The 13311-nt window shown below is 36.1% G+C and overlaps 1 protein-coding gene across 3 annotated transcripts in view; it reads right to left on the bottom strand.

Annotated features, from left to right (window-relative positions):
• Positions 1–13311, bottom strand: part of Nbea (neurobeachin) — a 539067-nt gene that overhangs the window by 341788 nt on the left and 183968 nt on the right. For all 3 annotated transcript variants that reach the window (XM_021158784.3, XM_029475178.2, XM_085835883.1), the window contains exons 25-29: positions 11349–11529; positions 10051–10181; positions 6972–7079; positions 4622–4790; positions 2749–2844 (exon numbers count right to left, since the gene is read on the bottom strand). In XM_021158784.3, coding sequence (XP_021014443.1) covers positions 2749–2844; positions 4622–4790; positions 6972–7079; positions 10051–10181; positions 11349–11529 — 685 coding nt within the window. The remainder of the gene's footprint in view (positions 1–2748; positions 2845–4621; positions 4791–6971; positions 7080–10050; positions 10182–11348; positions 11530–13311) is intronic.

Genomic DNA, 13311 nt, shown 5'->3' with positions numbered 1-13311 from the left:
TATGACCCACATATCAAGTGAGTGGCATGTTAGTAAGTTTGAGGCAATCATCCTACTTCACATATAAATCTTAAAATATTACACTTCGCATCATCTAGTAAGAAATCAAATAAACTGGATGTTCATTACTACCCTCTGGAAGTACATATCCTAATAAAGCATACGAGGAAAGGAAGTAAACAAGAAGAGGATGGCAGTGGGCATGGATGGCTGCAATTACATCTGCAACTTCCCTTTATTACATCAGAGTCAAAGGCAATGGCTGAAACAGAAGAATTCAGTAAAAGACACACAAATATGGTTGTTAAAAAAGATTTATGAATTCATTGTTTTATTAGTGTGTGTTACTGAGCAAAATGTATGGTGCACCACATGCCATGTTGGTACTTGCAGAGCATGAAAAATGACCAGACTCATTAAACTGGGGTTACAGGCAGCTGTGAGCTCCTTATGTGGGTCCTGAGAACACAACTCAGGCCAGCTGACAGAACAGGCAGTGAGAGCTCTTCATTGCTGACCTTCCTCTCCAGCTCTACTAACCCAAATACTAGGAATATCAATATTTAAAGCTTATGACATAACATTTTTCCTTTTACTAATAATCTAATCCAAGTTACTCTAACAATGATACCACTCCTTAAAACATAATGTATTAGTATGATTTGTTTATATATAAGTGTCATAGAGGTATACTGGAATGACAACTCAGAGTTGGGGATGCATATATTAAACTTATATTCAAACTAGAAATATATTCTCAGGGAAAGAGATATAGCCATAAAATAGACATTTAACTTCTTTGATATACAATCTAAAAATAATTACAAATGATGTATATTGATGGTTGGTAATAAATGGATGACACTCATCTTCTAGAAGTTAAATGTCTATTTTATGGCTTTAATAGAATATTTTAATTTGTATCACAAAGCAAACTCCATACAATGTTTACGTTACTAATTTCACAAAGAAATTTTCATTTACCACTGTTCAAAAGTCTGTTACTTCCTGCTTAAGCCTCAAAATATGAAAGTTCATCGGGTATAATAAAAAATACTCTGCTAGCATTAGTTGCTCTAAGGCTGTCCTTGGACATCATAAGTTATGGAAGATATCAACTACTGTTTTTTTTTTAATTAGATATTTTCTTTATTTACATTTCAAATGTTATCCCTTTCCTGGATTCCCCTCCAAAAATGCCCTATCCCATCTTCCCTCCCCCTGCTCACCAACCCACCCACTCCCGCTTCCTTGTCATGGCATTCCCCTTCACTGGGGCACTGAGTCTTCTGAGAACCAAGGGCCTCTCCTCCCACTGATGTCCAACAAGGCCATCCTCTGCTACATATGCATCTGGAGCCACGGGTTCCTCCATGTGTAACTCTTTGGCTAGTGGTTTAGTCCCTAGGGGTTCTGGGGTTACTGGTTGGTTCATATTGTTGTTCCTCCTATGGGGCTGCAAACCCCTTTAGCTCCTTCGGTGCTTTCTCTAACTCCTCCATTGGGGACCCTGTGCTCAGTCCCATGGTTGGCTGAGAGCATCCACCTCTGTATAGGTCAGGCATTGTCAGAGATTCTCAAGAGACAGCATCTATCAGGCTCCTGTCAGCAAGGCATCCACAATAGTGTCTGGGTTTGGTGACTGTATGTGGGATGGATCCCCAGGTGGGGCCATCTCTGGATGGCCTTTCCTTCAGTCTCTTTTCCACACTTTGTCTCTGTATCTTCTTCCATGGGTATTTTCCCCCCTTCTAAGAAAGACCGAAGTCTCCAAACTTTGGTCTTCCTTAATCTTGAGCTTCATGTGGTCTGTGAATTTTATCTTGGTATCAGTGAGTGCATATCATGTGTGATCATTTGTGATTGGGTTAACTCACTCAGGATGATAGTCCCATCCATCTGTCTAAGAATTTCAGGAAGTCATTGTTTTTAATAGCTGAGTAGTGCTCCATTGTGTAAATGTACCACATTTTCTGTATCCATTCCTCTGTTGAGGGACATCTGGGTTGTTTCCAGCTCCTGGCTATTATAAATAAGGCTGCTATGAACATAGTGGAGCATGTGTCCTTCTTGGAGGATCTTCTGGGTATATGCCCAGGAGTGGTATAGCTGGGTCCTCCGATAGTCCTAAGTCCAATTTTCTGAGGAACGGCCAAGCTGATTTTCAGAGTGGTTGTACCAGCTTGCAGTCTCACCAGCAGTCCATGGTGGCTGTTGTAATGACTTTATTTGTACCATTTTTTGTTGCTTACAAATCTATTTCTGCTCAATGATTTTTTTTCTCCTTATGCTCATGCTTTCTAAGCATATTTAGGGAAGTATTACTGAATGCTTAACATTTAATTTTGTATTTTTTTATGAAAGACTTATTTTAAATTCCTTTTAATAGTATTTTGACTATGTTCTAACTAGATATCAAATAACCAATAGGTCAGTTTTTCCAGACTTATGTTCAATCTTTTTCCCTAGTTAATCTACAGTATGCTGCACTTTAGACTAATTTAATTGCACTACTGTAGCATGACTGTTAAGAGCTAGTGTATGCCAGCATAGTAAATAGTAATACAGTATCTTAGGTCCCCATAATTTGAAGATGTTAACCCAAGAAATGGAATGGAATGCAAGAACAAAACTATAACTGGTTCTCAGAAGCCACGTTGTAGAAATACAACACACCCTCTTTATAAGTGATTATCTATATTAAAATGAGTATGGAAACATGGGGCATTTTGATAACGTCAGTATTACCTTTATAAAATGAGTGGGCAAAACTCTGCTCAGGCATCAGCTTGGCAAGGAGTCCATGGTTCAAACTTGGATGAGGGATAGATGGAATGACCACAACTGTGGAGAGAATCATGGAGATAAAGTTGAGAAGGAAAGTGGCAGTGTGAATATAGTGCACACGAAAGACTCATGACATTTCTATGCTACTGCATCAGGCAAACAATACTAAAGAACACATAGCTACGGAGGAAAAGAGGTTTCAAAAGCAGAGTATTTGTAGCAACATACATACTTGAAGACACACAAGCAAACTAGAAAACTAGATCTAATAGATTCACTATAATAGTGCTCATCTCATACATATATGACACACACATGCTTTAAAAGGACATCAACATGGATGTCAATCTAATGCTTAAATATCAAGAGAAAATTAAAATACTAGTATTATAGTGAAATAGTATGATTGGCCATGAGAAAATCCTAGGGCTAACATATGATCTTTTATTTCACAATAGCAGTAAAAAGGAAATGAGGTGTGTTACATGTAACAAGATACAGTGGTTGGAGCACAAATCTCTATTGACTTTTAAACCATCCATTTAGAAAGCATATGTGTTTACTTAGTAAAGAATTTCACCTATAAATTAATCTAATAGAACAAGAGAGAGCCATTGAGTTACAGTGCAAACAACAGAAAATCATCTTGATACAAACACTTGGTAGGAAATGCAAATGATTAATTTCCCCAAAACATTTTCAAGCACATTAGGAAAGACCAATTGTCAGAATATAGACCAAAAATGGATTGTGTGAGAATTTTGAATAACTATAAGAACACTCCAAGAAAAAAAAAAAGTCTTGTGATGTCATTTCTTCAAAACACAAAATTGTTCTTGGAATGTGTTTCTGTTCTACTTCTAGTTACAGTGGATAGGAGAATGTTTACTTCTGATCACTCATTATTGCTTGCTGCTGCTAGTCAATTAAATGTTTAAACTATTCTTTAAATGTCTCTATGAAAAAGCATGTTTTTGACATGTGTAGCTTGTCCTTGTGATTGCACACAGCTTGAACTCATGAGAACTTTACTCACGTGACCTTTCCTTAACCCTTGGGAGGTAAAAAGTTGTCTGAAGCTATGGCTAAAGTAGCTATTGCATGAGACTTTACCGTCTCATTATCCGGCTCCATTCTCACAGGCCTCACTGTCCTGGGATCAGTGATGGTCAATCATGCAAAGTCTCCTGCAACATTAGTGTAGTGCAAATGAGGCCAATGAACCCAATGTGGGGTACTACTGTCTATTAGCTTACTTCTCCAAAATTCTTTCAGTGAAAACTACTTTGTATAGACCTTTTACAACTTGTACAAAATTTAAAATGTTTGTTTGCATGTTATATAATTTGTATAATATTTAGATATTAAATGCTTAATAGCAAAAAGGCAAGGAGGAGAAAGAGCAAAGAAGGGAAGAAGGTAATGTTTAACTTAGGCAGTAAAAGTTGGCTATTTTACCTTATTTTTATTTTCAACAACTCTACGAGGACATCCTATTTTTCATGCTCACAAAAGTTTCATGAGAAATTCGTTGAAAGTCCTAAGTTCCTTGCATATTAAGTAACAACATAGCCAAATAATTTGCATTCATAAACGGGAAACAGTAACCTCAAGGCTTCACTGACACATGAGAATAATTACAAGTATCTACAGACTTAACCCGCACATTGGTATGGAACTACAGTGGACTGAGTCAGTATCTTTAACAATTCTGTAAATGTCTGAAATGTCTATGAGTAAGCACAGTTCAAACATGTCTGCAACAAAAGTGTTAGCAGGAAAAAAGAATTGATGATGGTGAAATGCCAAATAATGAAAAGAAAATATTAAATACCTGTACTTGTTGGTGAATTTATTTCTTGTCTGATATTTCTACCTGGTTGGCTTCCAGTTCTTGCAGTCTCTCTCTGGGGTTCTAATATGTCCCGATACTTAGATACCATCAGAACAGAAATAAAGTAAACAACAGCCAGCGCTAAGAATTGTGCCTGCTTGCTATCATCCTGTGGAAAATGAAAAGGCAGTTTGAGACTCAGAATGTTTACAATATAAATTCACAATGTATAAGAAACTATTCTTGTTTTATTAGACATTAAACTTTGATTTAAAAGTTGCTGGAAGGAAGCATAAGGAGACAGCCAGGACTTAGAAGTACCTGCTGCTCTTACTGAGGGCCAGAGTTCGGGTCCTAGCACCTACTATAGGTGGTTCCCAGTAATCTCAAACCCATCCATCAATGATTGTGACACCCTCTTCTAACTTCCTTGGGCACCAAAACATACACATTTACACCATAAATCAAAATGAATTAAATCTTTGGATCCGGCCCAGTTGGTTTAGGGAGTAAAGTCTCCTGCATTTGATCCTAGGCACCAACACACATGGTAGAACAAGACTCCATAACATGTCATCTGACCTTTACCCATGCGCTGTGGCAAGTGAGCACGTGTAAAGGCATTCTACACACACACACACACACACACACACAAAGGTAATATGCATATGTAAATTTCATAAAACCTAATCTGAGGTCTGATATATTTCAGAAATTAAATGAAGTAAATGTGACTGCTGTTTTACAAAAAATTTGAAAATAAAGTACAGTTCTTACCATTAATTAATACAACTAACTAATATACTAAAATTATAAAACACTTCTAAGGCCCCAGCTTACACAATATGAGATATGCACTTGGGATCTACAAGCATACTGACAGAAAGGCAAAGCTCTCACTCTACACATCTGCCTGGGGCTCACCACTCACGCACACTGCTACAACTCTCCAAGTACATCTGTTGGGATTTCAGACATTGGTATTATAAAGAGCTTTTTTTTTTTCTAAAATATTAATGAACTATAAAAAAGCTTGTCCAATTTATCCTTATGTAACAATGATTACATAAAAGAGCCTGATTCCTTCACTTCTGCAATGCTAAGCATTATCATTTAAGTTTTTACTTCATTTAATATTGAAAGTATCTCCCTTTAATTTTCATCATCATTTACTGTACCTTTAATCATATTGCTGATTTATATTACATAACAAACTTAAGCAATAAATATAAAATATGTAATATAAATCAACAATATGATTAAAGGTACAATTCATAAAAAGGTCAATTGCCTTAATAAGCAGTCAGAGATTAAAGAGTTCCATTAAACCCTCCTTAAGTGATCTGTTTCTTTGAATGTTGTTAAGCCACCACTCTAATTCAGATTCCTGAAGATCCCATAATTCCTGAAAGTAGGGGCCAGTGGGACGGTTCACTGGGTAAAGGCTTCTACTGCCCAAGCCTGGATATCTGAGTCCAATCCCTGGAGTCCTCATAAAGGTGGAAAGTGAGAACAGGCTACAAGAAGCTGTTCTCTGACCTCTTCATGTACGCTGTGGTATGAACTACTCCGACATATGCATCATGAGTACACATATGCACAATAATAATTAAAATTTTTTAAATGAAAGAAATGTTTTCCCACACCCAAAGGTGGCATCCATTAAAACCTGATCAGGTAACTTTTTATGCCCAATAAGAAACACTGAGAATAAACAAATATTCATTATGTGGATATGTAGTAAAGAATGTAAAAGGCAGGACCAGTTAACCTAAGACAAAGTCAACTTAGTGTTTCAAGGCTCTATCCAATCTTGGAATACAAACTAAGTTTCAAAATGTTTTATCAGTGTGTGAGTAACAGTATGCGCGTGTGTGTCTGTGCTTACCTGAGAGTGTGCATGGGGAGGACAGAGGTTGACACTGAGTGTCTTCTTCACTCTGAATTGTTTAACTGAGACTGAGAAGTTTCCTCTACACCACTAGCTGTGGAATTATAGATGTGCAGCCCCATGCCCGACTTTCATGTAGGTGCCGGGGATCTGAACTCAGGTCTTTATGTTTATACAGCAGGCAGGCACTTAGTCCACGGAGCCTTTCCCCAGCCCTGTACACATACATATCATTTTTCAAAAGCAAACTATTAATAATCCTTTGGGAAAAAACTAAGCCTCAACCATTTTACCATCAATTATATCCTGGTATGCAATATATCCAGGTGACAGGACATTGGGAAATGATTGCAACAAACATTACAGCTTAACACAAATGACAGTGTCAGTGCTATTGCTGCTGCTGCTGTTTGACTTTTGTTTGCTTTTTTAAGGAAGTCAAGCAGATATGTAACTTACCACATCTCGAAAGACAACAGCACGAAGGCGATTGATATCAACATCCTGAAGAAGCCTATCGGGATCCTTGATGGGAGAAAGGTTACCTGGAACATTTTCTAAAGGAGTCTTGAAAACAAAAGAGAATTACTGAGCAACAGTATATTCTAGAAAATTATTTAGGAGCATCACAGGCTGAGCTTCCCAAACCATTCCCTGCCTCCTCAGAGGAGTAGGAATCACTGACATCAAAGCTAGCACGGGGCTTATTCCCTGTCCTTCTCTGCTTGTGATGCTTTCTCTTCTCTATGTTGATTTGCTATCAACATAGATGCCTCTGTGGTCTCATAAAGGCAGGTAAGGCTGTACAAGAAAAAAAAAATGATCTCGCCTTTCAGAAGAACTGAGTGCAAATCTCCCTTACCTGGATTAATGTTTGTTTCTAACATAACCACTTAATAAATATATTTAATTCCCTTAATTTATCCATCATATATATTTTTGAGAGTAAAATATTACTAGTTACCATTATTCAATTACACATGTAGTCACTTCATGCATGGTCCATTTTTAAAAGGCAAGCTCTAAAACTACCTGAGTGATAGCTCACTATAGTTGTCAGACATTAGAGAATATACCATTGAAATGATTTTCTATAGTTGGAAAAACAAAAATCTGAGGATTTTAGATAATATATTCATAACATATATTATCAACTGCACCAAGTTATTTTGGCTCACTCTAGCACTTTTATGGTTATTGAATATGCCAGCAGATTAATTCTGACAATGTATACATATGAAACGTAAATACAAGTTTTGTACATAACAGGCGTGTGCTTGTCTGATTCCTACTTCCTTACAGACAGCATTGTGGGGTTTCACTCCTAAAGGAGGTTGTGAAGCTCCTGTGGAACATGGTACAGGAGAAAGGTCAGTACTTGATGGCTGATACTTATATGTTCGCCTCACCCCAGGTACCACCATGTACTTTAATACATTTTTTTTTTTGCAAATGGTTTCTACTAAAATCACCTAGTTTACCCAGTCTATGTGAAACTTTAACTGCTCCAAAGTTCAACTAGATCATTTAAATAGCCTAATACTTTTAGCATAGGATAATTATGGAAAGTTGTGTATAATTTATATAATATATAAATCTATAGTGCACATGAAAAAACTTGACATAATTTAATATATGTACCAGTTTATATTTTACAAAGATTCCCCTAATCCCATTTGACCCTGTAAAGATTATGCAAAGACATGTTTAAATTTCTGCTCCAGAATGAAAATGATGCTCTGTGAAGATACACCACTCATGGAAGTGTGTCCAGATTCATACCAGAAAGCTATTAGGCTGGACCAAAAATCAACTATGGCTTACTGCCTAAAGTGCCACTTTTGAAATGCAGGAACAAAATATCCACCACTCACTTTTATTCTCTATACTGAATGTGCTTTGCTATCAAGTGAAATCTTTTCCAAATGCCTGAGTGTCACCACTTACCCGTTTCTCACTGCCAAACCTCTTACTAGAGACACACTCACTAACTCAGCAATACAAATTTCTGTCAGTGGGTATGCTTTCTGTATTCTACAAGAAGAAACACACTTGCTTTAGGGATTCTGAAAGACTTCCTGTCACCCACTGATGTTTCTCTGGTTTAAAAAAACAGGCATAGTTAAGAGCTAATGCTGTCCTAAGCAGTGGCTTAGTTACACATCTCCTAAGTAATAAAAGAGAAGCGGAAGGCACCTCACTCCAGGAGCCACTCTCCTTTAATACATTCCTTTTGCATTTTAATTAAACAACATCATTTAAGTTAAGAGTCTGATTCACTTTTAAATTCTGGATATCTGAGATGTGGGAGACAAAGAAATCTGTTTCAAGATCCTCTATGCTAACTGGCAGAGAGAATATAACTCAGAAACATTTCTTTACAACTTAAGAACTCCAAGTGCTCTGAAGGTCCAGAGATGTACAGTTTACATGAGAATCCTGTAGCAACTAGCCCTTTAATATGCCTACTATATGAGCCTGACCGCTGACACACCAATACTTAACTTCCCAAGCAATGCACATCGCTCTGGTGTCTATTCAGCAGTAAACTAGTATGTGGGTGATATTGTCTCAAGGCTGTTTCCCTGACAGCAGAGAAGCAAAGAGGCTGCAGTACTTGATAACCAACAGACTTGGTGCACCTTCAGTTGCTTAGCACAAACTACAGCAATGCAGAGGGAGGGAACGTAGAAAACTAAGTAAGTGTCTGTGTTAAGTCTTTGATGGTTGAGTACAAATTACCATGTCAATGCTGGACATTTAATTACGAGTGCAGTGAGGAACAGTCGTGCTGGCTTTACTGAAACCATCACAAGAACTGTCCATAGACTAGGGCATGGTAATGGTACTGAAAACCTTCATTTTGTGGAAGCAGTATCTAAGAGGACCCTACATGAATGTATGTAAGACAGATCAAATATAAGGAAAAGTACTTCAAGATAGGAAAATTATATAGAAGTTTAAGAAGTTAAAATCTATTTTCGAGGTAAATGGGGTCTACTGCATGTCTGAAAGGTCACAATCAAGAAAAAGTCTACACACACGGTACAGCTGCAGAAATTAAGTGCAGAGCAGTCATGTAAATCTTCAAAGTCATGAAGCTGCATGTAATATCGTGTCAGTTAAACACAAGAAGACAACTCATTTGTAATGAAAATTGCCAGCATATTCCAAACTATTATATAAAATTCATTCATTTGATGGGCAGCCAATAACTAGTCTTTTACTCAAAGTTCATCCATTTAAAAATGTGCTTTGTTTATAGGCTGACTTCTGAAAATAGATGTAACTGTTTACAGTAGAAACACCAGGAATACCTAGTTCTGTGTGCCAATGTAATTTTTAAAAACCCTATCAGAAGAAATAACTAGTATCTTCTTCATTTACATACGAGTGAAGAGGTGAGCTAACCTTTCAGATACAGCCAAGAAGCAGAGAAGCCAGAACTAGAGCCTCAGGCCTCTGTCATTCCATAGACCATAAAGCACTGCTCTCACTATAAGAAGGACTGCATAATTCAGAGAAAGCGGGTGATTACCTTGGATGCTGCTGTGGCAGTCACACTTTGGGGAGCTTCCTGAGGTTTACCGCTTCCATGGGAAGTTTTGCTTCCCCTGTCTCTCTGTCTCTGTCGGCATTCTAAACAGTTTCTCACAGCTACACAACAAACTAAGAAATCAGAAAGATATTAACATAAATTGTTGACATGGCCCTATAGGAAAATGTTTTAAGTCAATTTTCCTGTGTGTTTCCTTTTCTGTCATAGGATATTATTACAGTTTATTAGATAAATCTTATGTTATGAAATTCAACAATGAAGATACAACATATATAGAATATACATTAAATAAAATACTCATGTACTTTGAGTCAGAAGAGACAGATCATCAGGGACTTTCAAACTCCCAAAATAAGTCTTTCTAACTCTATAATCCTCCAATAGTCACCATTACACAAATCTCCTGTACCAATAAAAATTTTAGTATAGCATAAAATGTCTATGGAGAAGGAGATGGTTCAGTAGGTAAAAGAATTTGCTGTACAGGCATGGGGACCTAAAGTCACATCCCGTGTACCTATATTCATATCTGTAATATGATAGGACAGCCTACCTCCAGGGTTAGTGAGACTCCCAAATGAATAAATTCGAGAACGATAGGAAGGTTACTAGGTATCACCTTCTGACTTCCACATGTGCCTGCATTGGCAGGCATACCCACACATCTATACAAACATACATATGTACACATAAGCTATATCCTTTAAAAGGTTAATAAGGCTGTGTCCTTGCCTCACCTATGTGGGTGACCCTACAGAGGACACCTTCCCCTTTCAGGCACCCTTCATTCTAAGGGTTATACTAGCTATCTTCACAGCAGAGCAATTTATACTCCTTGTCACTAGCATTTAGTCATTATTTTAGAAACATATAGGTTTAGGGCCAGTGTTTCTCTCACTTCCTCAGTAATACTGGCCATTAGACTCAGGTCTCTTCTACTCTAGCTAAGGGTTCTGATGTGTGCTATATCCTTAGTTGTTGGCCTGCCAAGGATATAAACACAGTTCACACAGGGATCTGCATTAAAATCATTTCAATGATATGCATCAGCTTTATTGATTTTTAAATAATTCTAAGTGTTTGACTATATTTGAAGCAATAAATGATGATTCCATACAATCTCCAATGTGAAAATACAAGGTTTTAAACTGAGAAATCTTAAGGATTACAAGACAGTTACTAAGCTTCCGAATCTCCAATCTGAATCATGCGTTCTGTACCCCAGAGCTGCACAAGTCATTGCGATTACAGTGAGCATCGCTGCCTAGTGTACTTACCTAGCCGCAGGCACTGTCTCATTAGCCCTCCAGAGGACATGTTTTTTTCAGCTTCAATCTCACTAAAATTTAGAGAGCTGGCAAACACAAGGACATCAACCATTGCCATGAGTCGGCTGAGAAACGTCACTGCTGTCTCTGCTGACATGCCTTGTGTCACTTCAATGTTTTCCAATTCAGTCTTTAAAAAAGGAGAATCACTCTTGTTTAAAATTGGGAACTGTGGTGCATAGCATATACTACAGGAGAACAGTCATTTAAAAACCTCAGGTAAGAATATAAAGAATATATTACTACGTGTCACAAGACCTTGCAAAATATTGTTTCTCTACACACTATTCATAAATGAAATGCATATTTAAAAATTAGTATTAGTTTAAAATACTGTATCAGTTGAATTAGAAGGATCACTCCTTTAGATACTTAACCAGTAAGCTATGAATCCCTAGCTGTAGGAGAAGAAGTAGCATTGTTCAGCTTAAAGTTAAATTTTCAGTAAAATATTTCTATGATAAAAAGTTACTTCCTACTTCCTGCTTTTAGAAGGAATATTAAAATTCATTCTGTTTCTTAGAATGTGTAAGTCCATAAGATACAAACAATCCAACATGTCTTTAACTTTCATCCTGCAAATAACACTGTAATGATTTTGATAATTTTCTAACTCGAATTAACTTTCTTAGTGCCAAAAACAGCAAAGAAAAGAGATGCTGTGTAAATAAAAATACTGTTCAAAGTTTCTGAAAATGGGCACACTGTCCAAACTTTCTGATCTTACTTTTAACCAAATGGTAAAGTCAAGTACAGAATGGGTGCAGGAAATCGATTCCTGTTCCGACTGACTTTCACACTGTCCCTGGGAATGCAGGCTGCTTAAATATTTGGACTTTGTTCCTGACACAGCATCAAATTTAAACAGCTGTGACCATAGCTTAACAATTATAAGAAAAATAATCATTATATTTCTATTTTCAGCTGTTTTAAGATGAAACACTGGCCATTGCTTAGATCAATAAACATTCCTAATAACTTCTTAATAAATTAGAATTTAGTATATCTGCAGTCATGGTCTCAAATGCTTCATCATTTCAAATTATTGAAATTATGAGAACACTACCTTACTATATTAGTTATTGCTTTATTTTGTAGTTAGAATCTACAAATACAACCAGTGAAATAATAGTGTAATTTTACAATAGTGAATTAGAAACAAATACTAAATACAGAATTACTATATTGTCCACATAATTTAACAAAGTTCCTGTACTAAAATATCAAAGATGAAAGAAAAAGTTATTCTTAACATGAACAATAACCTACCAAATTATTCTTATTGCATTCTATTATATATTTTACAAATATGATATGTAAGCATCCTATGATGAAGTTTACTTAATATAATTCTCACTAAATCTTAATATATATCTCATCCAGTTCCTGTAATTGGAAGTCAAGTCTGATTGCACAAAGGACTCTATCGATTGTTTTAACTGTCTTACAGTATTTATTGCTATGATTAATAATTTATTGCTATGATTAAAACTAATTCATCAAAATATTGGATAAATTTTACTCTGAATGAATTTTAAATATACAAAAATATACCTGATTAAAAGATGATATGAAAACTCAAAATATAACCAAGTAAAAATTTTTCTAAGTAAAAATAAAATTTTAAAATAAAAGCCTAAAAATTACTGCAAAAGTAATACTAACCTTAGAACCCTGGACATGCATTAGACAAAACAGACAACAGACCAAAAAAGTACAAGAAAAGGAAAATTATTAAAATTAAATGAAAATACATGTAAAATTGAAACACAAAATAATATTTTAAATTATATTTGATTATTTTATTAAAAACAAGGTTCTCAGAATAGTCATTTTATAAAGTACATGATTATGATTAAGATTAAATATGAAACATTGAAATTTATTTTGTTTGAGTAACTGACCCCAAATA

Source organism: Mus caroli, unplaced genomic scaffold (assembly GCF_978045245.1).
Source record: "Mus caroli unplaced genomic scaffold, Mus_caroli_1 scaffold_3, whole genome shotgun sequence".
NCBI lineage: Eukaryota > Metazoa > Chordata > Mammalia > Rodentia > Muridae > Mus > Mus caroli.
Note: the sequence above shows the minus strand (reverse complement) of the source record. Positions and strands in the feature narration are given on the sequence as shown.